The 25,720-nt window shown below is 48.1% G+C and overlaps 1 protein-coding gene across 1 annotated transcript in view; it reads right to left on the reverse strand.

The window, feature by feature from the left end:
• Positions 1 to 23,273, reverse strand: part of tmprss5 (transmembrane serine protease 5) — a 37,847-nt gene extending 14,574 nt beyond the window's left edge. The window contains exons 1-6 of the mRNA XM_085967797.1: positions 23,163 to 23,273; positions 21,253 to 21,688; positions 19,502 to 19,600; positions 7,314 to 7,430; positions 5,050 to 5,185; positions 1,535 to 1,648 (exon numbers count right to left, since the gene is read on the reverse strand). Coding sequence (XP_085823923.1) covers positions 1,535 to 1,648; positions 5,050 to 5,185; positions 7,314 to 7,430; positions 19,502 to 19,600; positions 21,253 to 21,688; positions 23,163 to 23,165 — 905 coding nt within the window. The 5' untranslated portion in view covers positions 23,166 to 23,273. The remainder of the gene's footprint in view (positions 1 to 1,534; positions 1,649 to 5,049; positions 5,186 to 7,313; positions 7,431 to 19,501; positions 19,601 to 21,252; positions 21,689 to 23,162) is intronic.
• Between the last annotated feature and the right edge of the window lie 2,447 nt (positions 23,274 to 25,720).

Here is a 25,720-nt window from a genome sequence, read left to right on the forward strand (position 1 = left end):
CGAAAAGAAGCCCGGATTGATTGGCTATTCACTGTTGGTGGGACATCGCTGAGGTAAAAAGTTTGCCAAATTTGCCTGCGTAATGTCAGTTACTGCAATTCGAAAGTAATTCATTGCTTGAAGTGCATTGAGAGATTTGGTGATAATGTGCTATATGAATTCCGACTTTGTTATGCACTCTGCTCTGCCAATAGTCTGTTCCTTCGGAGTCAGGCGCCTCCAGGTCCACTCTGACTCCCATTAAAACAAAGGAGAACTGATTTTTTCAAATGTGCAGTCCCGACGCGGGCTTCTCCGGCCAGGATAGCCCATCAGGAGTCGCCGATGTCCTCCCAGAATTTCCTGGTATCTGCTTGGGGCAAGAGAGGTTCTGGACTGGAAGCGAGGAGTCGGAAAATCAACCCTTCGGAGACACTTCTGGGAAGTGGTTGATGTTTGACGTAAGAAAACTACTAGGCACTTGGTCTAAGCATTAAACAAAGCTTTAATCAACTGTTTTACAACATGGGGGTCTAGTTGTGTCCTTCACTAGTTCCTGTTAAGAATGTCCTGCACAAGCTGGGCCTGTGCCCGAGTATTTATACTCTCCCTGGACAGCGCCACCCGCAGGTCATTTCTTTCATGAATGACTGATTCATGTCAATGTTGCCTTGTCGTGTTACTAGAGGGACTCCGGTGGGAAGGAGCCCTGAACTGGTGGGGCTTTGTCAGAATGGGCAAATATGCCTTTTTATTTTAAAGGGGAACACATATCTTTAAAACCATACTTCTGCTTCCACTGACAATGGAAGAGAAATTTGAGCAAAAAGTCCCCTTAACACATTCCTTCTTCTGAAATAGGAACATCGGGACAGGAGTAGGCCATTCAGCCCCTCGAGACCGTTCCGCCATTCAATGAGATCATGGCGGATCTATATCTTAACTCCATTTACCCGCCTTGGTCCTGTAACCCTTAATACCCTTAACTAACAAAAATCCATCAATCTCAGTTTTGACATTTCCAATTGACCCCCCCACGCCAGCCTCAACAGCTTTTTGGGGAGCGAGTTCCAGGTTTCGAGTCTTAGCTCGAAGGAGTCAAAGAGAAAAATGGCTGTTGCAATCCTGACATTCTATCGTGCATTATTAATCAAATAGAATATAGTATTTACTAAACATATAAACAAGCACCAGTAAGTGCATCAACCATTATTGAGGTTTACGTGGACCTCACTTGGGAATTTCACTAAATAAAGATTTTCTGGAGTTTGTTCTGTATTGTGTGACCTCAAGGTGACCTACGTGTCAATCCTTTACCAACAGTGACCTGTGATGCTAATCCTAAAGCACAAATACAACCTTGACAACCCGTGTCAGGGGCCAGTCAAGTAAGAACATGAGAATTTTTAGGAGGAGGTCCAAGAAGGCTGTCTGTTTTTAAAAATGATCAAATCCCACCCACCCATTCACCTTCTCGCCCTATCTCCCAGCTCCTTCTCTCGGCAGATACATGTGTCATTGTAACTCTGCACAGATCAGAGGGGCTGGTGCACACCTGTAGCTCCAGATGTTCTCCAAATCGCTGTCCTGCCCATTGGTGATTTCAACGAATCCTCGTGTGTGATTGGGCCTAATCTCGCTCACACTCATTACATTGGAATTCAGGTATCTGTAGAATATAAAACACAAATGTTTAGATTGATGTTACACCTTCTGGAGTTTATCTAATCCATGTCAATTTACAACCAATATCTACTGTCTATTGCTTTCCCTCTCGCTGCGCTTTGAGTGCAGCACTTTGTATGGATGCAAATCGACTTTCCTTTTGGATTCAAATTTTGATTTTTTTGCAAAGTGTGACCGAAGTTTGAGACTCTCCCTGTTTAACATTTCCCTCAGCAGAGAGGTCAATAACCAGGGGGCATGGATTTAAAGTCATTGGTCGAAGGATTAAAGGAGAGTTGAGGAGATGTTTTTTTCACCCAGAGGGTGGTGGGGGTCTGGAACTCACTGCCTGAAAGGGTGGTAGAGGCAGAAACCCTCATCATATTTAAATAGTACTTGGATATGCACTTGAAGTGCCGTAACCTACAGGGCTACGGACCAAGAGCTGGAAAGTGGGATTAGGCTGGAGAGCTCTTTGTCGACCAGCACAGACACGATGGGCCGAATGGCCTCCTTCTGTGCCGTAAAATCCTCTGATTCTATGAAGTGTCTGCTCTGAGATTGTGAGTGTGACTTACACCAGCTGTGACACCTTCTTACTAGTGAATAAACCCCAATGTCACTCTTTGCTGAGACATGAAGTTGAAGTGTTGCAGGCTGCCTTTAGTCACGGTCTGCTCTCTTGCGATTCAATTGTAATCTCCATGAAGCTTGGCCGCTGTATAGTATGCATTAGGCCATGTGTTATCCTGCATATTACACACCGCAGGCTGTGCATTATCCTGTATATAATATTCTGTAGACTATGCACTATCCTGTACATACATTTATACTGGACATTATCTGTTTGGGATACTCTCGAGCCTGTTTAGTCATCCTGTATATAATACTGTTCAATGCAGACTGTTCTGTGCATAACATACTACAAACTATTCATTATTCTGTTTATAACATTCTGCAGGCTGACTATTATCCCATAAATACACTGCAGATTGTGTGTTGTCCTATATTTAACACTTGTAATTTTGACAGGAGTCTGCTGGAATAGCCAAACACTAGGCTAAGACCCCAGCTATTCACAATATATATTAATGATGATCTGGACGAGGGAGCTAGATGTAATATCTCCAAGTTTGCAGACGACACAAAGCTGGGTGGGCGTGTGTGCTGTGAGGAGGATGCTGAGAAACTCCAGTATGATTTGGACAGGTTGGATGATTGGGCAGATGCATGGCAGATGCAATATAACGTGGATAAATGCGAGGTTATCCACTTTGGTGTCAAAAACAGGAAGGCAAATTATTATCTGAATGGCAATAGATTGGGAGAAGGGGAGGTGCAACGAGACCTGGGCGTCTTTGTGCACCAGTCGCTGAAAGTAAGCTTGCAGGTGCAGCAGGCGGTTAAGAAGGCAAATGGTATGTTGGCCTTCGTAGCGAGAGGGTTTGAGTACAGGAACAAGGAGGTCTTGCTGCAGTTGTACAGGGCCTTGGTGAGACCCCACCTTCAGTATTGTGTGCAGTTTTGGTCGCCTTATCTGAGGAAGGATGTTCTTGCCATGGAAGGAGTGCAGCGAAGATGCACCAGGCTGATACCTGGGATGGCAGGAATGACGTACGAGGAGAGATTGGGTCGATTGGGCTTGTACTCGCTGGAGTTTAGAAGAATGAGAGGGGATCTCATCGAGGAATTTCTTCACCCAGAGAGTGGTGAACCTGTGGAATTCTCTGCCAAAGAAGGCAGTAGAGGCCAATTCATTAAATATATTCAAGAAGGAGTTGGATATATTTCTTGAGGCTAAAGGGATCAAGGGATATGGGGAGAAGGCAGGAACAGGGTACTGAATTTGTATGATCAGGTTGCGATCAGGGCTTGGAACCTGAAGAAAAAGGGCCACTTAATATTTTTAAATTTATAAGCATCCCCACCATAAGGCAGATGAGGGTTACCAGGTTAGTCATTATGTGGTGGGTGGGGGGGGGGGGTTGGTTTATGTGGGGGAACAATCCAACATAAATCCAGGCTGACACTCCAGTGCAGTACTGAGGGAGTGCTGCACTGTCAGAGGTGCCATCTTTCGGATGAGACGTTAAACCGAGGCCCTGTCTGCTCTCTCAAGTGGACATAAAAGATCCCACGGCCACTATTTCGAAGAAGAGCAGGGGAGTTAGCCCCGGTGTCCTGGGGCCAATATTTATCCCTCAATTAACATCACAAAAAACAGATTATCTGGTTATTTATCACATTGCTGCTTGTGGGAGCTTGCTGTGCGCAAATTGGCTGCTGCGTTTCCCACATTACAACAGTGACTACACTTCAAGAAATACTTCATTGGCTGTAAAGTGCTTTGAGACGTCCGGTGGTCATGAAAGGCGCTATAGAAATGCAAGTCTTTCTTTTTGTTTTAACAACAAGCCCCACACTTCCCCTCTTCCATTCCTCCATGGGCTAGCCACTTCCCCCCAGACTTTCTGACTTGACGCCATTGGCAAGTGGTCGCCCCTGGAGACATGGGTGCCCATCATTGGCTCGCAAGTGAAGAGACACCCCACCCCTCTGACCCCGCGAACTTTGGTGGAGTGGGCGGGTGCATCTCAGCCCTTACACCACGTTGCTTTGTTCTGTGGCTTTCGAAGGCCAATTTGGTGAGAGGGAAATAAGAGTCTAAATGGGGTAGAGCGGCAGAGGGATCGAGGGGTACAGATTAACAAATCATTAAAAGTAGAGATGCAGGTTAACAAGGAAAATGGAGTGGGGGTGGGGGTGGTGAGGGGGGAAGCTAAATAATTAAGTAGGGTGACACCAAAATAACCGCTCCACTCTAACCCACTCTAAAACTAGCAATGCAGGTTAACAAGGCCATAAAATATACAAAGCACTGGGGTTCATTTCTAGAGGGATAGAGTTGAAAAGCAGAAAAGTTAAGTTAACCTTGTATAGAACCTTGGTTAGACCACACTCGGAGTGACTGCGCACAGTCCTGGCCGCCATATTATAAAAAGGATATCGAGGCACTGCAGAAAGTATAAAAAAAAGATTGGCGAGGATGATACCAGAACTGAGAGGTTATAACCATCAGGAAAGACTGAACAGACTGGGGCTCTTTGCTCTAGAGCAGAGAAGACTGAGGGTTGACCGGATAGAAGTCTTTAAAATTATGAAGGGGGTTCGATAGGGTAAACTTGGAAAGGAGAGGGTGGGAGAAGGCTCGTGAGGAGGATAAAATTACTGGCATAGATCAGTTGGGCTGAATGGCCTGTTTCTGTGCTGTAAGTTCTATGTAATTCTATATAATTTGCTAATTATGCACCTTAATTGATACTAAACCAGTTCGTTAAAGGTTAAGCTCCTTGGTGAGAGTTAAAAATAGAACAATAATATATTGAGCGAGGAATCGCAGCGTACTTGATATGTCCCATGTATCTGCACAGCAGTTTACCCAGCGAGGGGTTCCACTTCTCGTCGCACACAGGAAGCCATACTTGCCACGATTGGTTACGTATCTCCAGTAGGGAGTTCTCAGTATTAATTCTGAAAGAGACTGAACGCAAATCATTAATATTCCAAGAAGATCTCACTCTCTGATATGCCTGAGTTAGAGTTCTATTGAATCAAACCGCTCTGTCATCACTACCTTCAAAAGGGGTATTGAAAGAAGCTTCCCAGGAGCAGGATCACTCCGGGACCAGACTCACTCCAGGAACAGACTCACTCCAGGAACAGACTCACTCCAGGAACAGACTCACTCCAGGAACAGACTCACTCCAGGAACAGACTCACTCCAGGAACAGACTCACTCCAGGAGCACTCACTCCAGGAACAGGCTCACTCCAGGAACAGACTCACTCCAGGAGCACTCACTCCAGGAACAGACTCACTCCAGGAGCACTCACTCCAGGAACAGACTCACTCCAGGAGCACTCACTCCAGGAACAGACTCACTCCAGGAGCACTCACTCCAGGAACAGACTCACTCCAGGAGCACTCACTCCAGGAACAGACTCACTCCAGGAGCACTCACTCCAGGAACAGACTCACTCCAGGACCAGACTCACTCCAGGAACAGACTCACTCCAGGAGCACTCACTCCAGGAACAGACTCACTCCAGGAGCACTCACTCCAGGAACAGACTCACTCCAGGAGCACTCACTCCAGGAACAGACTCACTCCAGGAGCACTCACTCCAGGAACAGACTCACTCCAGGAGCACTCACTCCAGGAACAGACTCACTCCAGGAGCACTCACTCCAGGAACAGACTCACTCCAGGACCAGACTCACTCCAGGAACAGACTCACTCCAGGAGCACTCACTCCAGGAACAGACTCACTCCAGGAGCACTCACTCCAGGAACAGACTCACTCCAGGAGCACTCACTCCAGGAGCACTCACTCCAGGAACAGACTCACTCCAGGAGCACTCACTCCAGGAGCACTCACTCCAGGAGCACTCACTCCAGGAACAGACTCACTCCAGGAGCACTCACTCCAGGAGCACTCACTCCAGGAGCACTCACTCCAGGAACAGACTCACTCCAGGAGCACTCACTCCAGGAACAGACTCACTCCAGGAGCACTCACTCCAGGAACACTCACTCCAGGAGCACTCACTCCAGGACCAGATTCACTCCAGACTCACTCTGGGAGCACTCATTCCCAGAGCACTCACTCCAGGAACAGACTCACTCCAGGAGCACTCACTCCAGGACCAGACTCACTCCAGACTCACTCCGGGAGCACTCATTCCCAGAGCACTCACTCCAGGAGCACTCACTCCAGGAGCACTCACTCCAGGAGCACTCACTCCAGGAACAGACTCACTCCAGGAGCACTCACTCCAGGAACAGACTCACTCCAGGAGCACTCACTCCAGGAACACTCACTCCAGGAGCACTCACTCCAGGACCAGATTCACTCCAGACTCACTCCGGGAGCACTCATTCCCAGAGCACTCACTCCAGGAACAGACTCACTCCAGGAGCACTCACTCCAGGACCAGACTCACTCCAGACTCACTCCGGGAGCACTCATTCCCAGAGCACTCACTCCAGGAGCAGACTCACTCCAGACTCACTCCAGGAGCAGACTCACTCCGGACTCACTCCAAGGGCAGACTCACTCCGGGAGCAGACTCACTCCAGACTCACTCTAGGAGCAGACTCACTCCAGACTCACTCCAGGAGCAGACTCACTCCAGACTCACTCTAGGAGCAGACTCACTCCAGGCTCACTCTGGGAGCAGACTCACTCCAGACTCACTCTGGGAGCACTCACTCCAGACTCACTCTGGGAGCACTCACTCCAGGAACAGACTGACCCCTACCACAGCCCTTGATCAGTATTGACCTTGGGATTTATCTGGTCTGCATCGCCCAGTTTCACACCATGCAGTGCTGGAACCAACTGAACTATTGGAGGGGATGGGAGCTCACCGCTAATTTCCTTCCTGTGTGACTCAGAACATCAGTCACCAAGAATTAAGCTCATTACCACAGTGGTGTGAAGGGCCCGTTTAAATATCAACACTTGCCAACCAGAAGGAGAAGCATTGGCTGAAATATCAATAGCTAGCAGGGACGAACAGAACAGTTCTCCAGCCCAGTCAACCTTCACTTTGTGCTTGCAAATAAAAGCAGGTCCTATCCAACAAAAGTACAACATATCACCAACCTGAGCTTGGAGCTGTACTGTTGACATATGTGTCAGTCCCATTGCAGTCAGTTGTGGGTGTGTTGCCTCCTGTTGGTATCGAGGTTTTGTTTTCAATAGGTCTCTCCAAATGCCTCACTAACATGAAAGCAAAAAATTAAAGGAAAGGAGATTTTTAGTTACCAGGACAACTCACCGGGCTGGGACCTCCATCTCTCACTCCTCATGCACACTACCATAATTGGAAAAAGGGGAGCACGAAATATATAGGATAACATTGTGGCCCTGAGATTCCGTGAGGATTCTCCTGATCTCCCGCCATACCTCTGGTAAGGTCCCACCAACAGCAATGTGATAACGGCCAGGTAATCTGCTTTAGTGATGTTGGTTGAGGGGTAAATATTGGCCCTAGGACACCCCTGCTTTTCTTCCAATAGTGCCATGGAATCTTTAACGTCCACCTGAGGGGGCAGACAGGGCCTCGGTTTAACGTCCCATCCAAAAGACAGCACCTCCGACAGTGCAGCACTCCCTCAGTCCTGCACTGGGAGTGTCGACCTAAGATTATGTGCTCAAGTCTCTGGAGTGGGACTTGAACCCATAACCTTCTGACGCAGAGTTGAGAGTGCTGCCCACTGAGCCACGGCTAACACCTCATGAATTAAGAGCATTCAGTTGATCTGCAGTCTAGGCTGAGTTGGCTTATCTCTGTCAGGAGAATGTGGATGCGTTATGATAGGCCTCCGTGCTCCCGAATGAGTAAGTGGGAAAAAAATCAGCCAGGGTTCCTCCTCTTCCTGATTGACTAACTCCTGCTGGAAAGTGTACATTTGGCTGTCCGGTAAGAATATGATTGTTTGCGAAGGGTGGACACTTGAATGGAAGTTCCTCTGGTTGGCGCCCATTGAACAGTCCAGGATAAGGCATCCCATCCACCACCTTAAACATTCCCACCCTCCACCACCTTAAACATTCCTTCCATCCACCACCTTAAACATTCCCTCCCTCCACCACCTTAAACATTCCCTCCCTCCACCACCTTAAACATTCCCTCCCTCCACCACCTTAAACATTCCCTCCCTCCTCCACCTTAAACATTCCCTCCATCCACCACCTTAAACATTCCCTCCCTCCACCACCTTAAACATTCACTCCCTCCTCCACCTTAAACATTCCCTCCCTCCACCACCTTAAACATTCACTCCCTCCTCCACCTTAAACATTCCCTCCCACCACCACCTTAAACATTCACTCCCTCCTCCACCTTAAACATTCACTCCCTCCACCACCTTAAACATTCTCTCCCTCCTCCACCTTAAACATTCCCTCCATCCACCACCTTAAACATTCCCTCCCTCCACCACCTTAAACATTCACTCCCTCCTCCACCTTAAACATTCACTCCCTCCTCCACCTTAAACATTCTCTCCCTCCTCCACCTTAAACATTCCCTCCCTCCTCCACCTTAAACATTCCCACCCTCCACCACCTTAAACATTCACTCCCTCCACCACCTTAAACACTCACTCCCTCCACCACCTTAAACATTCCCTCCCTCCTCCACCTTAAACATTCCCACCCTCCACCACCTTAAACATTCACTCCCTCCTCCACCTTAAACATTCCCACCCTCCACCACCTTAAACATTCTCTCCCTCCTCCACCTTAAACATTCCCTCCCTCCACCACCTTAAACATTCTCTCCCTCCTCCACCTTAAACATTCCCTCCCTCCTCCACCTTAAACATTCTCTCCCTCCTCCACCTTAAACATTCTCTCCCTCCACCACCTTAAACATTCCCTCCCTCCACCACCTTAAACATTCCCTCCCTCCTCCACCTTAAACATTCACTCCCTCCACCACCTTAAACATTCACTCCCTCCTCCACCTTAAACATTCCCTCCCTCCTCCACCTTAAACATTCCCTCCCTCCACCACCTTAAACATTCACTCCCTCCACCACCTTAAACATTCACTCCCTCCTCCACCTTAAACATTCACTCCCTCCTCCACCTTAAACATTCCCTCCCTCCACCACCTTAAACATTCACTCCCTCCTCCACCTTAAACATTCTCTCCCTCCACCACCTTAAACATTCACTCCCTCCTCCACCTTAAACATTCACTCCCTCCTCCACCTTAAACATTCCCTCCATCCACCACCTTAAACATTCACTCCCTCCTCCACCTTAAACACTCACTCCCTCCACCACCTTAAACACTCACTCCCTCCTCCACCTTAAACATTCCCTCCCTCCACCACCTTAAACATTCCCTCCCTCCACCACCTTAAACACTCACTCCCTCCACCACCTTAAACATTCCCTCCCTCCACCACCTTAAACATTCCTTCCATCCACCACCTTAAACATTCCCTCCCTCCACCACCTTAAACATTCCTTCCATCCACCACCTTAAACATTCCCTCCCTCCACCACCTTAAACATTCCCTCCCTCCACCACCTTAAACATTCACTCCCTCCACCATCTTAAACATTCCCTCCCTCCACCACCTTAAACATTCCCTCCCTCCACCACCTTAAACACTCACTCCCTCCTCCACCTTAAACATTCCCTCCCTCCACCACCTTAAACATTCCCTCCCTCCACCACCTTAAACATTCCCTCCCTCCTCCACCTTAAACATTCCCTCCCTCCGCCACCTTAAACATTCCCTCCATCCACCACCTTAAACATTCCCTCCCTCCACCACCTTAAACATTCACTCCCTCCTCCACCTTAAACATTCCCTCCCTCCACCACCTTAAACATTCCCTCCCTCCACCACCTTAAACATTCACTCCCTCCACCACCTTAAACATTCACTCCCTCCACCACCTTAAACATTCCCTCCCTCCACCACCTTAAACATTCACTCCCTCCACCACCTTAAACATTCACTCCCTCCACCACCGGCGCACCATGGCTGCAGTGTGTACCATCTACAAGATGCCCTGCAGCAACTCGCCAAAGCTTCTTCGGCAGCACCTCCCAAACCCACAACCTCTACCACCTAGAAGGACAAGGGCAGCAGGCACCTGGGAACACCAACCCCTCCAAGTTCCCCTCCAAGACACACACCATCCCAACTTGGACATATATCGGCCGTTCCTTCATCGTCACTGGATCAAAATCCTGGAACTCCCTACTGAACAACACTATGGGAGCACCTTCACCACACGGACTGCAGTGGCTCAAGAAGGCAGCTCACCACCACCTTCTCAAGGGCAATTAGGAATGGGCAATAAATGCTGGCCTTGCCAGCAACACCCACTTCCTTGTTGGACTGTTCAATGGGCGCCAACCAGAGGAACTTCCATTCAAGCGTCCGCCCTTCGCGAACAATCATATTCTTACCGGACAGCCAAATGTACACTTTCCAGCAGGAGTTAGTCAATCAAGAAGAGGAGGAACTCTGGTTGATTTTTTTTCCCACTTACTCATTCGGGAGAATGGAGGCCGATCGTAACACATCAACATTCTCCTTCAGGAGAGGAGGCAGGGTGGGGGGGGGGGGGGGGTGCAATGGTGTGCAAGAGTAATTCTATTTGAATTAGGATATTATGGTATAAATCCCAGTACAAACACTGCTCCTTGACATTACTCACCTAATGAAGGGAGTGTGTGACATTTAAAGTTCTACTATGTCAAAATTTAGATTGCATCACTCCAAGGTGCAGTATCGCATTGTTTTGACAATCCCTTGTGCAGTATTAAACCTGGGCACTCTTAAATCAGATCATTGAAGACCTTGGCTCAATGGTATTTTTATTTGAAAGATTATCACTCACAGTTAAATAAAACCTAATAATTTAAACTCAGTGTGGGCCAATACTACCCTAGAAGCACTTTCATTTTGCTTGTCCTCAGAATGAAGGCAATATAAATACTCGATGTTGAGATATATATATATAAAAATTAATGTATTTGTTTCAGAAGTAAGGATATTTCTTGAATTGAAAAATTCACCAAGTTTTCCCCTGTAAAATCTGGAATGGTTTCCTGTACATTTCCTTATTTTTTTCCCCTCAAAGTGCAGGCTCAGCTCAGTTGCTAGCTCTGTCAGCGCCGAGTCAGAGGTTGTGGGTTCATGCCCTAGTACACAATCCAGAGTGACGCTGCGATGCAGTTACTGAGGGAGTGCGGCCTCTTTGAGGTCGGTGCGTTGTGTGAGCTGTTAAACCGCGGCCTATGTTGGCCTGTTCCCACTGGCTCTATTTGAAGAGGTCCGGCGAGTTCTCCCGGTGTCGGAGCCAGCTGAAGGAAAAACCCAACTAATCTGTGCTGGTGTTTATTCTCCACACGAGTCTACTTAACTCATCACCAAGTGATTTTATTCCTGGTACTCCATAGTTCCCTTGTAGAAAGGTTTAGATTAGTGAAGTTGTTTTTCACATCAGTGCAACCATGAAACGGAAAATGCATTTGGCAATTGCCAGGGTCGTCTGAAAAAAAACCTTACGCACTTTGCAGTAGTCACAGTAATGCTAAAATAAATATGATAATGGCACAGCTTCCTTCAGGTTGGAAGAAACAGAATGGGGTAGATTCTGCCTTTGTGCGATAGTGTAAAAACAAGTGGCAGCGAGTCGGCAGCCCCTCTTACAGCGTCTCTCCCGATTGACTTCAGTGGAAATAAAAATGGGGAGAGCTGTAAAACAGGCTGCCGATTCACTGGCACTCGGTGACATGAATCAGTCATTCATGTGGAAATGACTTATGAAGTGATACTGGGTGGCCTGCTGGTGGCGCTGTCCAGGGAGAGTATAAATACTCGGGCATGGGCCCAGCTTGCTCAGGACATTCTTTAACAGGAACTAGTGAAGGACACAACTAGATCTCCATGTTGAAAAACAGTTGATTAAAGCCTAGTTTAATACTCAGACCAAGTGCCGAGTAGTTTTCTTACGTCACCCGGTTTACCCTATTGCACAAAGTCAAGATCTACCCCGTTAAGCGGTCATTTATCTCATTGCTTTGTACACATTGGCTGCTGTGTTTACCTGGACTTCAAAGCAGATGAAGTGCCTTGAGATATTTGGGAGCTGTCTCGTGGAGCTTTAAGAGCTTCTTTCAGTTGTTTTACTGAATTCCCCCACCTAGTTTTCTCCAGTCAGTGCATCAGACCCCTTAAACAATCAGTCAATAATTGCAAAATAACAACAGAAAACGCTGGAAAAACTCAGCAGGCCAGGCAACATCCGTGGAGGGAGAAACAGAGTCAATGTTTCAGGTCGAAACCCTTCGTCAGAACTGAGAAAAAAAGGGCAGGAAATGAAACAGATTAAAAGGCAGTTTGGGGGCTGGGAAATGGGGGAGGGGACGAAAGAAGAGACATTAAGAGATATTCAATATGGGACGAGATGGTAATAGGACAGGTAAAGAGACAGACAATGGCTCTAGATGAAGTGTGAAATGCGCTGGCAGAGTGAGAGACAGCTGCCATGTGGGAGAGAGAGAAAAAAAGGGAAAGGCACAAACCGAAAGTGTGGATAAAAAATATATAAAAATATATAAAAATATAAAAAGTCAATAATTGCAGTCTTGTGTATATATGTGTATTTAAAAAAATTCAAAGTGTCCTTCATGGAGTTAAGGAGACCAGCTGAATCTGTGGGGGGGGGGGGGGTGGAAATGCTACAGTCAGTAACTTTCATAGAGCAGGTCTTGACAGCTGAGACTTGGTTGGACCAGTTTCTAATTATGAGCTATGTGAGGTTTGAAGGAGTATCTCACAGGACAGCGTTATACAGCAGCACAGAATTAAACTCGTTTGCCACCTGCCCGTATATCACTGACTGGCCGTCCCATCAGAATTCCTACGTTGCCCGTTGACAAGGTGATGCCGCCTGTCTCCCTTACCCTTGCCCTGTGATGAGTGACGCCACAAACACTGGCAGCATTAGGAGCAGCAGCGAGTGCCAGCGGGGACCCACAGCGCGGGCAATAAACAATTAGGAATTATTAAAACTCACTCCTCCTGGAATCAAATGGGGCGGGAGAAATTGTTGAGCGTTGCTCCCGTTTTTCGGGCGTAAAGTGGGCGCAAAGCGTTCCAATTTAGCAATGGGACGGCCCGTGCCCGATCTGAGCTGGTGTTGGTCCCACTGCTAAATTTGCGGGGCCTATTTTAAGTGTTTCCTACATTACAACAGTGACTACGCTTCAAAAAGTACTTAATTGGCTGTAAAGTGCGTTGAGACGTCCTGAGGTTGTGAAAGGCGCTGTAGAAATGCAAGTCCTTTCCTTTCTTCAAGCATCCTGGGCAGACGCCTAAAACAGGCATTAATTAGAAGCTGAGCGCCTGTGGAAGGACCCCTTTACAATATTAGTCACATGAGCGGGGTCATCCTGATCCGACCAGAATTCCTCAGTGGCTCCCGCGGCCTCCAACTAAAGGTACGTTTAACAATGATTTCTTTCTTTAAAAAATCAATTATACTCCTCTTCCTCCCCTCACATCTCCCCCTCCCCATCCCCTCCCCATCTCCCTGTATCCCCCTCCCCTCCTCATCACCCCCTCCCCTCCTCGTCTCCCCCTCCCCGTCTCCCTCTCCACTCCCCATCTCCCTCTACACTCTGTGTCTCCCCTTCCCTCCTTGTCTCCCCCTTCCCTCCCCATCTCCCCCTCCTCTCCCTGTCTCCCCCTCCTCTCCCCGTCTCCTCCTCCTCTCCCTGTCTTCCCCTCCCCTCCTCGTCTCCCCACCTCTCCCCCCTCCCCATCCCCGTCTCCCTCTCCACTCACCGTCTCCCCCTCCCCACCTCCCCTCCCCGTTTCTCCCTCCCTCCCCTACCCTCCAATTTCTATCGATCCTCGGGCCTTTTGGTTCCGGAGCACGCTGCTCGCATGGAATCTGGGCCCGACTTTGTCTGACACCTGGAGGTGTTGACTCTTGAGAGCCGATTTCACACCTGACCAATATCTAACGTGAGCTTACACCGTGAGTGTTGGCAGGTAGTTTGAAAGTGGGCGTGGGGGCATTGCTGCCGAACCCAATCTTGTCCACAATGACATTTACACTACTACCCTCCAGGATTGTCCTGGTGTCTCCAGGAATTCAACATTCATCTCCTGGACACTGCTGGGAGCAAAAACCCAGGAGAAAAACCATAGGATGCATTAAACAAAATTGTGTGCTCGTTTTTCATTTTTTCTCAACACTTTTTGTTGATTAGATATAAAAGTATTGGAGATGGGGAAAAAAGTCTGCTTGGCTGACAGTCTAGAATCAGGTAACAAAGAGTTTGTTCACTTTCCAATTGGCTGTGGGAAGACGGGGCACTGTGAGGATGGACGGGTCAGGCAACCAATGGCGGGAGGTGTGGGGGCGGGGCTGTTGGTGATGGGCGGTCCAACAATACCTCCAATCAGAGTTGGTGACCCTAGATTGCTGCTGGCAAGTTGTAGATGGTACACACTGGCAGTAGATGTTACACCCCACCCACCACCTTAAACATTCACTCCCTCCACCACCGGTGTACCGTGGCTGCAGTGTGTACCATCTACAAGATGCACTGCAGCAACTCGCCAAGGCTCCTTCGGCAGCACCTCCCAAACCCGCGACCTCTTCCACCTAGAAGGTCAAGGCCAGCAGGCGCATGGGAACACCACCACCTCCAAGTTCCCCTCCAAGTCACACACCATCCTGACTTGGAAATATATCGGCCGTTCCTTCATCGTCGCTGGGTCAAAATCCTGGAACTCCCTCCCTAACAGCACTGTGGGAGCACCTTCACCACACGGGACTGCAGCGGTTCAAGAAGGCGGCTCACCACCACCTTCTCAACGACAACTAGGGATGGGCAGTAAATGCTGGCCTTGCCAACAACGCCCACATCCTATGAATGAATAAATGAAAAGAAACTTAAATTACAACTTTGAATTCAGTTTCCTGATTGTTGAGTTTTAGGATCTGCCAACTGCAGAGTCTAAATTTACTTAATCCGTGATCTCGAGTAAGCTTAGGAGTGGCTGCTATCAGCTTGTTTGCCTCCCAACCCACTTCAACATAAAGTGCTTCCCTCCCACGTGTCAGTGCAGTGTTGATTCTTTGTTCTCTTGGGCGGAGGCTCAACTTTTATTACTTCAGCAATATTCAGGTTGACCTGACCTAACCGAGCTAACTCTAATCCTGCCAACATTAACTCATCATTTGCCAGCATTATGTAAACAGTGTGGCAAATATCAAAACCATTGTATTGGATTGGGGTAAGGCCACATTCTCCAGAAACAAAAGGGTTTGGGCAAAATAATTCTGGTGTGTTCAGTTCAACCGAAACTGGCCCTACGGTAGATTTCTGGAAGCGGGGAGTGTTTGCAAAGCAGCAGCACAATAATAATTCTACCGCTACCTTGCGGTTGTGGAAAGAAATGATGATTGCATCAGCGCTTCAGCCAGACGGGGCTATTGTAGTACACCCATCCATTCCACATTTTGCACCTGAATCATAGCGTCATTGAACAGCGAGGAGACTTCATAGAATCATAGAAATTTATGGCACAGAAGGAGGCCATTCGGCCCATCTTGTCCGTGCCGGCCAACAAAGAGCTCTCCAGCCTAATCCCACTTTCCAGCTCTTGGTCCGTAGCCCTGTAGGTTACGGCACTTCAAGTGCATATCCAAGTACTTTGCAAATGTGATGAGGGTTTCTGCCTCGACCACCCTTTCAGGCAGTGAGCTCCAGACCCCCACCACCCTCTGGGAGAAAGAAGTTCTCCTCAATTCCCCTCTAAACCTCCTACCAATGACTTTAAATCTATGCCCCCTGATTATCGACCCCTCTGCTAAGGGAAATAGGTCCTTCCTCTCCACTCTATCTCGGCCCCTTGGGCGTACTGTAGTTACAAGGATAGCTCACTTTAGCTCAAAAGCCTGCGATCTTTTATGCCGCTGGTAGGGGAGTCTAGGACAAGGGGACATAACCTTAAAATCAGAGCCAGTGCCATTCAGGGGAGAAGTTAGGAAACACTTCTTCAGGCAAAGGGTGGTAGAAATGTGGAACCCTCTCCCACAAAAAGCAGTAGATGCTAGCTCCATTAATAATTTAAAAATCTGAGATCGATAGGTTTTTGCTAGCCAAGGGTATAAAGGGATATGGAGCCAAGGTGGGTGGGTGGAGTTAGGATACAGATCAGTCATGATCTCATTGAATGGTGCGGAACAGGCTCGAGGGGCTGAATGGCCTCCTCCTCTTCCTATGTCCCTATGTGACATGAATCAGTCATTCATGAAAGAAAGACTTATGAAATAATACTGAGCGGCCTATGGGTGGTGCTGTCCAGGGAGAGTATAAATACTCGGGCACGGGCCCAGCTTGCGCAGGGCATTCTTAACAGGAACTAGTGAAGGACACAACTAGATCTCCATGTTGTAAAACAGTTGATTAAAGCTTTGTTTAACGCTTAGACCAAGTGCCTAGTAGTTTTCTTATGTCACTATGCGTAATTGATTTGCGTCCAATTCACTGGTGTATCCGGGCACAAATGCGGAGGAGACTCCATGCCCTTGTGTCCTGCGTCTTTATTCAACACAAGCACTTCCATCTGCTCATGGTGCCGCCATGTCCCCAGGACCTGAGGTGGCACTCTGTGTGAGCTGGGTACTAGTGCCATCTCACTATATATTACAGTCCTGCTGGGCTCAGGGATACCCTCTGTGCCTGTACTGTAATATAAAGACAGCACCTGTCAGAGGTCTTTCAGATTATGAAAGGGTTTGATAGGGTAATCGTAGAGAAAACGTTTTCACTTGTGGGGGGTGAGTCCCAAACTAGGGATCATAAATATAAGATAGTCACTAATAAATCCAATAGGGAATTCAGGAGAAACTTCTTTACCTAGAGAGTGGTGAGAACGTGGAACTCGCTACCACAGGGAGTGGTTGAAGCGACTAGCATAGATGCATTTAAGGGGAGGCTAGCGACATTCCCTATAAGCTGCGGGGCCATGGGGCTGTTTGCTGGTCCCACGTAGCCGGGGCCAGCTTCTCCAATGGTAAGTTGAAACTGTGAATGGGCCCCGCAGCCAAAAAAAAAATGAGGGGGAATATTGGAAGTTAGATAAGTGCATAAGGGAGAAAGGAATAGAAGAAATGCTGATAGGGTTAAGTGAAGTAGGGTGGGAGGAACATAAACGCCGGCACGGACCAGTTGGGCCGAATGGCCTGTTTCTGTGCTGTACACTCGAGGTAACTCGATGTAACTCCAGAGCAGGTTCGAATGTTCCCAGTGCGGCAGCTGCTGTTAGCGCGCGTGAAAGAGCGGCAGAAATGCTGCTGGAGCCTGCGTAGGGCGTGGAAACGTTGATTGAAATGTTTATCCTTGTGCCAGAGTGTTCCTGGGACAGTTGGGTGGAATGAGAATATTCAAATTTTTACCTCACCTTATTTGCACAATCATCTGTCTTCAGTGAATAAGTTGATCAATTATGTGTCAAAAAGAACAAAAATAAAACCCAACCCAACTAATTCCAAAGTCACGTTAATCTGGTGCGTGTTCCTGACTCAATATTGAGTTCAACAATTTTCAGATCATAATCACTGCTCCCATTTTTTCAGACAGCAGGTGCAGGTAATGATTCTGCTGTTGCCATTTACACCTCCTCGAGACCCATCTTTTGTTTCTTTACTTGTCCCATTACTATCCCCTTTTGCCTTGCACCATCATCCCTTTTGTCATTTAATCTCTCCTGCCTTCCGCCCTATCATAGACCTTCCCTTTTGTTCTTTCCTCCCCTCCCCCCTCTCCCTGTCCCCACACTTGCTTAAAACCTGTTCCATCTCCAGCTTTTTCCAGTTCTGACGAAGGGTCATTGATCTGAAACGTTAACTCTGTTTCTCTCTCCACAGATGCTGCCTGACCTGCCGAGTGTTTCCAGCATTTTGTTTTCTTTTCAGATTTCCAGCATCCGCAGTATTTTGCTTTTGTGTTGCGCTAAGAATAAGATTGGCGGTTCCATGCCCACAGCTACCAGGTCTCTATGTTGCCAGGTTAAGACAAATCTTTTCCACAGACCAGGCAGATCCCAGGTTTGGTCCACAGTCTCTGCAGAGTTAACTGATAGCGGCCATGGAGAGGGTGGGGGGCGGCGGGGGGTGGGGGAAGAGGGCGGGGTGTGGGGGTTGGTGGGGTGGGGGGAGAGGGCGGGGGGTGAGGGCTGGTGGGGTGGGAGGAAAGGGTGGGGGGTGGGGTGGACAGGGTGGGGGTGGTGGGGTGGAGAGGGTGGGGGCTGGGGGGCAGAGGGCAGGGGGTGGGGGGGTGGAGAAGGTGGGGGGGAGAGGGTGGGGGTCGGGGGCGAGGGTGAGGGGAGAGGGTGGGGTTGGGGGCTGGGGGGCAGAGGGCGGGTTTAGTGGGGTGGAGAGGGTGGGGTCTGGGGGAGTGGGCGGGGAGAGGGTGGGGGGAGGGGGTGGAGGGAGAGGGCGGGGTAGTGGGGTGGAGAGGGTGGGGGGAGAGGGTGGGGGCTGGGGGAGTGGGGGGGAGAGGGCGGGGGTGGGGGGTGAGGGTGGGGGGGTGGGGTGGAGAGGGTGGGGGCTGGGGGAGTGGGGGGCAGAGGGCGGGGGGAGGGGGCTGGGGGGCAGAGGGCGGGGGTTGGGGGTAGTAGGTATGTTACAATTACCCTCCATCAGAGAGGAGGAATACATTCAGTTTGTGGTTCTGGTCACTCTTCAGCAACATCTGCTCACACATGAAGAGTAGGCACTTGGGAAAGACATTGAAGGCCACTGGGCATTCATGGAGCTGTCCCCCACCGCCAACCACTTCAGGAGAGGAAGAGGCAAAATGTTTTCCAACATTCACCATTGTCCTTTGTGTTGAGGGACAAAGAGTAACAGTTCAAAGTGTCTTTTACATCTGATCTAGGAATAAGGTTGGTGGTCGATGAGGGAGATGACCACAGCCCATTGGGTAAGACGACACCATTGAGAATTGCGCTCTGTAATGCTTCACAGAACCGTGGCACATAAGTTAGAGCTGCATTTACTGTTGTTCAGTAAAGTTATATAGTTCTGTTGTAGAGTGTAAATGATGCACTGGGATGTCAGCCCCTTGAACGTGCACTGCAGGAATAAAGAACGGCAATCGCCTTGTGATAAAAACATGTAAGGATACACTAGTAATTAATCAAGTTGATAGTTTAAAATTAGAGACGGTCCCTTTAAAAATACTCAACTTACGCAGTGATGTTCAGAGAAACTTTTCATTGTCTTACCTACAAAATAAATTCCAACTACAATCATAGCTAAGATGGTCACTGCACACAGGAGCACCAGGATCTTCTTTGTTGCACGGGGTGGCCGTCTGCGGGGCCCTGGAGAATAAGATTTCAAATGGATTTAATGCAGCCAACCCCCCTCTTAAGCAGGAAACCTGTCTATCACCAACTTTTGCTTGATGCAACAACAACAACCTGCATTTATACAGCGCCTTTAACCTAGTAAAACGTCCCAAGGCGCTGCACAAGAGTGATTTTAAACAAAAGCTGACCAAAAGCTTGGTCAAAGAGATAGGTTTTAAGGAGCATCTTAAAATGAGGAGAGAGAGGCGGAGAGGTTTAGGGAGGGAATTCCAGAGCTTAGGGCCTCGGCAACAGAAGGCACGGCCGCCAATGGTGGAGCGATTAAAAAAAACGTGACGTGTGGTGAGTGTAGTGAGCTCGGGAGGAACGGGTGACTTTGGACCAACGGTTCCCAAAGCTCTCCACCACTGGGGGTTTTCCTCGCCTTGTGTCTGGGCCTGTTGTAGATTGATAGAGATTGATCGCTGTGATTAGTCAACAACTTCCACTATTGTTATATCATGCGACTACCAGGATGGGAGAATGCGAACTCGATGGACCTCGGTCTTTTTTTATTTGGAAATTCCTATGTTCCTAATCTGTACATGATCAGGAGCTGGTGAATGAAAAAAATTAACACAGCTAAGGTCTTCTACGTCTATACACGGTGCTTTCTATGTGCACATTAGAATGTAGGGATATCTTGCTTCTAGTGAAGAAAGCGGACAGTATAAAATGGAGATCATGGTCCCTAGGTCATCCAAGGTCATGTAATATCACAACAAATTGTATTTTTATAGCGCCGTCCACACAGTCAAACGTCCCAAGGTGCTTCACAGGAGTGATTTTAAACAAACATGGACACCGAGCCACATAAGGAGATATTGGGACAGGTGGCCAAAAGCTTTTGTTAGAAAGGTAGGTTATACGAAGCATCTTAAAGGAGGAGAAAGGGGTGGAGAGGTGGAGAGGTTTAGGGCGGGAATTCCAGAGCTTAGGGACCTGAGAAGCTGAAGGCACGGCCGCCAATGGTGGATCGATTAATAAGCTTAACTTTCCTACAGTGACTACACTTCTGCGGTGAGAGGGACTGTTAGTTACATGCCACCTGAACTATCATCCAGACCTTCTGGTGTCAAGCATGATGTCTACAGGTTAGAGTTTAATGAGACTGCAGAACTCAGGGATGCCTTCAAGTCCCACTCCAGCGACTTGAGCACAAAGTCTAGGCTGACGCTCCCAGTGCAGTGCTGAGAGAGTGCAGCACTGTCGGAGGTGCCATGTTTCAGATGAGACGCTAAACCCAGGACCCGTCTGCCCTCTCAGTTGGACAGAAAAGATCCCATGGCACTATTTTGAAAAAGAGCAGGGGAGTTATTACCAGTGGCCTGGCCAATCAACACCACTAAACAGATTATGTGCTCGGTATCACATTGCTGTTTGTGGGAGCTTGCTGTGCACAAATTGGCTGCCAAGTTTCCTACATTACAACAGTGACTACACTTCAAAAAGTACTTCATTGGCTGTAAAGCGCTTTGCGATGTCCGGTGGTTGTGAAAGGTGCTATAGAAATGCAAGTCTTTCTTTCTATCTTTCAAGTTTAGGAATAACCAGCTGTAAGTAACCCATGGCATCTTAGATGGCATGTACGGTGGCAACATGGCGATTGGCTTTTCCATACTTACTGTATCGGCGGCGCCAGCGTTTACGACGGACAGCTTCCGAGGGGCCCTCTGACGGCGGTGCTTCGGATGTCGCCGCCTCTAACAAGGGCACACTCTGCCCCTGGGGCTCAGCGGATTTAACGGCGCGGGTTGGATCATCCTTCGAATCCAATAATATTGATTCGGAACTCGGGCTGGGGTCTTCTGAGCAAAGCTGGGGTGATGCTTCCAATCTTGTCACTTCTAACGAGGGCACGCTCTGCCCCTGGGGCTCAGCGGGTTTAGCGGCGCGGGCAGGATCATCCTTTGAATCCAATAATATTGATTCGGAACTCAGGGTGGGGTCTTCTGAGCAATGCTGTGGTGATGCTTCAGATTTTGTTAGTTCTAATAAGGGTAGACACGCTCCCTGGGGTTCGGCAGGTCTCCTGCTTCCAGAGGGATCAACCTTCAAATCCTGTAACGTTGATTCAGAAATTTGGAAATTAATAAGCAAATATAGTAGAAGCATACATAATATATTATTAAAAATCTTTCAACAACAACAACAGCTTGTATTTGTATAGCGCCTTTAATGTAGTAAAACATCCCAAGGCCCTTCGCAGGAGCGATTATCAGACAAAATTTGACACCGAACTACGTAAGGAGATAGTAGGACAGATGACCAAAAGCTTGGTCAATGAGGTAGGTTTTAAAGAGCATCTTGAAGGAGGAGAGATAGCGAGCTGGGGTGGTTTAGGGAGGGAATTCCAGAGCTTAGGGCTTAGGCAGCGGAAGGCACGACCACCAACGGTGGAGCGATTAAAATCGGGGATGCGCAAGAGGCCAGAATTGGAGGAGCACAGAGATGTCAGAGAGCTTCATAAGGCATTCACTTCCCGTTCCCATACCTTACTTTCTGCACTCATGATTTTTGGTCGCACTATTGTGTCAATATTTACCATTGTAAATTCCTATGCCAACATGTCCCATTCAACTTTGCAATGTCAGCTGTCACGATGTAGTTGTAGGCTCTGGCCACTAGGTGGCTCTGTGAAGTGAGTGTCTAAACTGTCTCTCCAAACTGCATTAATTCCATTGCCATCCACTGTGTAAAAATAAACTGAACTGCATGAACTGTGTGGGCATTGCCACAGGCAATTTACAAGTAGCATTATAAGCTTATGGTTGTGGGTTCAAACTCCAGAGACTTGAGCACAAAATCTAGGCTGACACTCAGTGCAGTACTGAGGGAGTGCTGCACTGTCGGAGGTGCCGTCTTTCAGATGAGACTTTTGAAGTGTAGTCACTGTTGTAATGTAGAAAACGCAGCAGCCAATTTGCACACAGCAAGCTCCCACAAACAGCAATGTGTTAATGACCAGATCATCTGTTTTAGTGATGTTGGTTGAGGGATAAAAATTGGTCAGGAGAAATGCTTCGAAATAGTGGCCATGGGATCTTTTACGTCCACCCGAGAGGGCAGATGGGGCCTCGGCTTAATGTCGACATCCGAAAGACGGCACCTTTGACAGTGCAGCACTCCCTCAGCACTGCACTGGGAGTGTCAGCTTAGATTTTTGTGCTCAAGTCTCTGGGGTGAGGACTCTGACCCCACAACCTTCTGACTCAGAGGCGAGAGAGCGCTACCCAGTGAGCCACAGCTGACACCTTTAACTTGAAGCTCGACTGCAATATAATGCTTGGAAATACATGCTCAACACTTAAGAGAAAGGAGCAGCTTATCACTTTGGGTAAAGATCCCTCATTAGAACCAGTGGATAGTGTCCACCTGAAATGTCAGCTTATCTGTTCACTTTCAGATGCAGACTGACTGGCTGAGCACATCCAGCACTTTCAATTTAAACTCCTCTAAAGAAAAGTTTTATTTGAATATAACAATTAATACTTCGGAAACACTCGATTTAAATTTCTCAAATTTAGAATCTTACCATCACTGAAGGTTTTCAGCACACGCGGTTCATGACTGTCAGCAGCTCATGTGTGCGGGAGAGTGTTTCGGTGCCTGGCTTTAGACTAAGTGCTCAGCCCTGTGTCACACTGCAGAGATAATGCAACCAGCATTATAATACACGATGAGCTCTATTTTCATAGCGCAATCACGAGAGTTACTCAGCTGGTAAAACCAGTTTCCAAATGTCATGTTGTAGACACATTCCATGCAAACATAGCTGAGCTGTTTCCAACATTTTGCTATCGTCATAGCTGAGCTGTTGCTGGGCAACCGTCTAATTTTGCCGGTAATTTCCATAAAAAATTATCTTAAGGGGTGCAGTTGCCTTGATGGTAAGGACCAAGCAGATTGGTACTGAACCGTGGAGACCAAACGGTCCCAGATTCCATTTCCCAGTCTCTGCTCAGTCAGTTGACCTTGCCTGCAGTGACAGTGTACATAGAAAGAAAGAGCTTGCATTAAAAAAATTTTTTTTAATTCGTTCATGGGATTTGAGCGTCGCTGGCAAGGCCAGCATATGTTGCCCATCCCTAATTGCCCCTTGTGAAGGTGGTGGTGAGCCGCCTTCTTGAACTGCTGCAGTCCGTGTGGTGAAGGTGCTCCCACAGTGCTGTTAGGGAGCCCCTTTTACGACCTCAGGACATCCCAAAGTGCTTCACAGCCAAAGAAACATAGAAACATAGAAGATAGGAGCAGGAGTAGGCCATTCGGCCCCTCGAGCCTGCTCCGCCATTTACATAGATACATAGAGATAGGAACAGGAGTAGGCCATTCGGCCCTTCGAGCCTGCTCCGCCATTCAATGAGATCATGGCTGATCTTCGTCTGAGATCATAGCTGATCTTACCAGTTCAGTACCCCGTCCCCGCCTTTTCTCCGTAACCCTTAATCCCCTTAGCCTTCAGAAATATATCCAATTCTCTCTTGAAAATATTTATTGAATTAGCCTTCACAGCCCTCTGTGGCAGGGAATTCCACAGGCTCACCACTCTTTGAGTGAAGAAATTCTTCCTCATCTCTGTTTTAAATGATTTGCCCGCTATTTTTAGACTGTGGCCCCTGGTTCTGTGCTCCCCGGCCATTGGAAACATTCTCTCTGAATTCAGCCTGTCCAGGCCTGCCATAATTTTATATGTTTCGATGAGATCCCCTCTCAATCTTCTAAACTCCAGTGAGTACAAGCCCAAACTATTTAATCTCTCTTCGTAGGTCATTCCCGCCATTCCAGGTATCAGCCTGGTGAATCGCCGTTGCACTCTTTCCATGGCAAGAACATCCTTCCGCAGATGGGGCGACCAAAACTGTACACAATACTCCAGATGCGGTCTCACCAGCACCTTGTACAGCTGTAGTAAGGTATCCCTATTCCTATACTCGAACCCCCTTGATATGAAGGCCAACATACCATTTGCCTTCTTAATCGCCTGTTGCACCTGCATGCTCTCCTTCAGTGACTGGTGCACAAGAACACCCAGGTCCCTCTGCACTTCCCCATCTCCCAATCTATTGCCATTTAGATAATAATCTACCCTCCTGTTTTTACCCCCAAAGTGGATAACCTCGCATTTATCCACATTATAGTGCATCTGCCACGTATCCGCCCATTCCCCCAACCTGTCCAAATCACACTGTAGCCTCCTGACATCCTCATCAGAGCCCACCCCTCCTCCTAGTTTAGTGTCGTCAGCGAATTTGGAAATATTGCATCCAATTCCCTGATCCAGATCATTTATATATATTGTGAACAGCTGGGGTCCCAGGACAGATCCTTGCGGCACCCCGCTGGTCACTGCCTGCCACTCCGAAAACGAGCCGTTTATTCCAACTCTCTGTTTTCTATCCGCCAGCCAGTTCTCTATCCACGTTAATACTTTGCCCCCAATCCCATGAGCCTTAATTTTGCATGATAATCTTTTGTGTGGAACCTTATCGAAGGCTTTCTGGAAGTCAAGGTACACCACATCCACTGGCTCTCCCCCATCTATTCTACCAGTTACCTCCTCAAAAAATTCCAGCAGATTAGTCAAACACGATTTACCCTTTGTAAATCCATGTTGACTCTGTCCGATCCTTTCCCCATTTGTCAAGTGCTCCGCTATTTTATCCTTAATAATGGACTCTAGCATTTTGCCCACAACCGATGTAAGGCTTACTGGTCTATAATTCCCTGCTTTCTCTCTACCCCCCTTTTTAAATATTGGGGTAACATTAGCTACCCTCCAATCCACGGGTACTGTTCCCGAGTCAATGGAGTTCCGGAAGATGATCCTTAGAGCATCTGCTATCTCCAGGGCAACCTCCTTAAGTACCCTAGGATGTAGTTTATCAGGCCCTGGGGATTTGTCGGCCTTCAGTCCCCTCAACTTACCCAACACCATATCCCTAGAGATACTAATTTCTGTCAGCTCCTCCCTCTCATTAGTCCCTATGTTTGCCGATATTCCTGGGAGGTTATTTGTGTCCTCCTTTGTGAATACAGAACCAAAGTATGAGTTTAATTGGTCTGCCATTTCCTTATTCTCCATTATATATTCTC

Source organism: Somniosus microcephalus, chromosome 26, assembly GCF_052327205.1.
Source record: "Somniosus microcephalus isolate GS21.2 chromosome 26, FLI_Smic_1.0, whole genome shotgun sequence".
Classification (NCBI taxonomy): domain Eukaryota; kingdom Metazoa; phylum Chordata; class Chondrichthyes; order Squaliformes; family Somniosidae; genus Somniosus; species Somniosus microcephalus.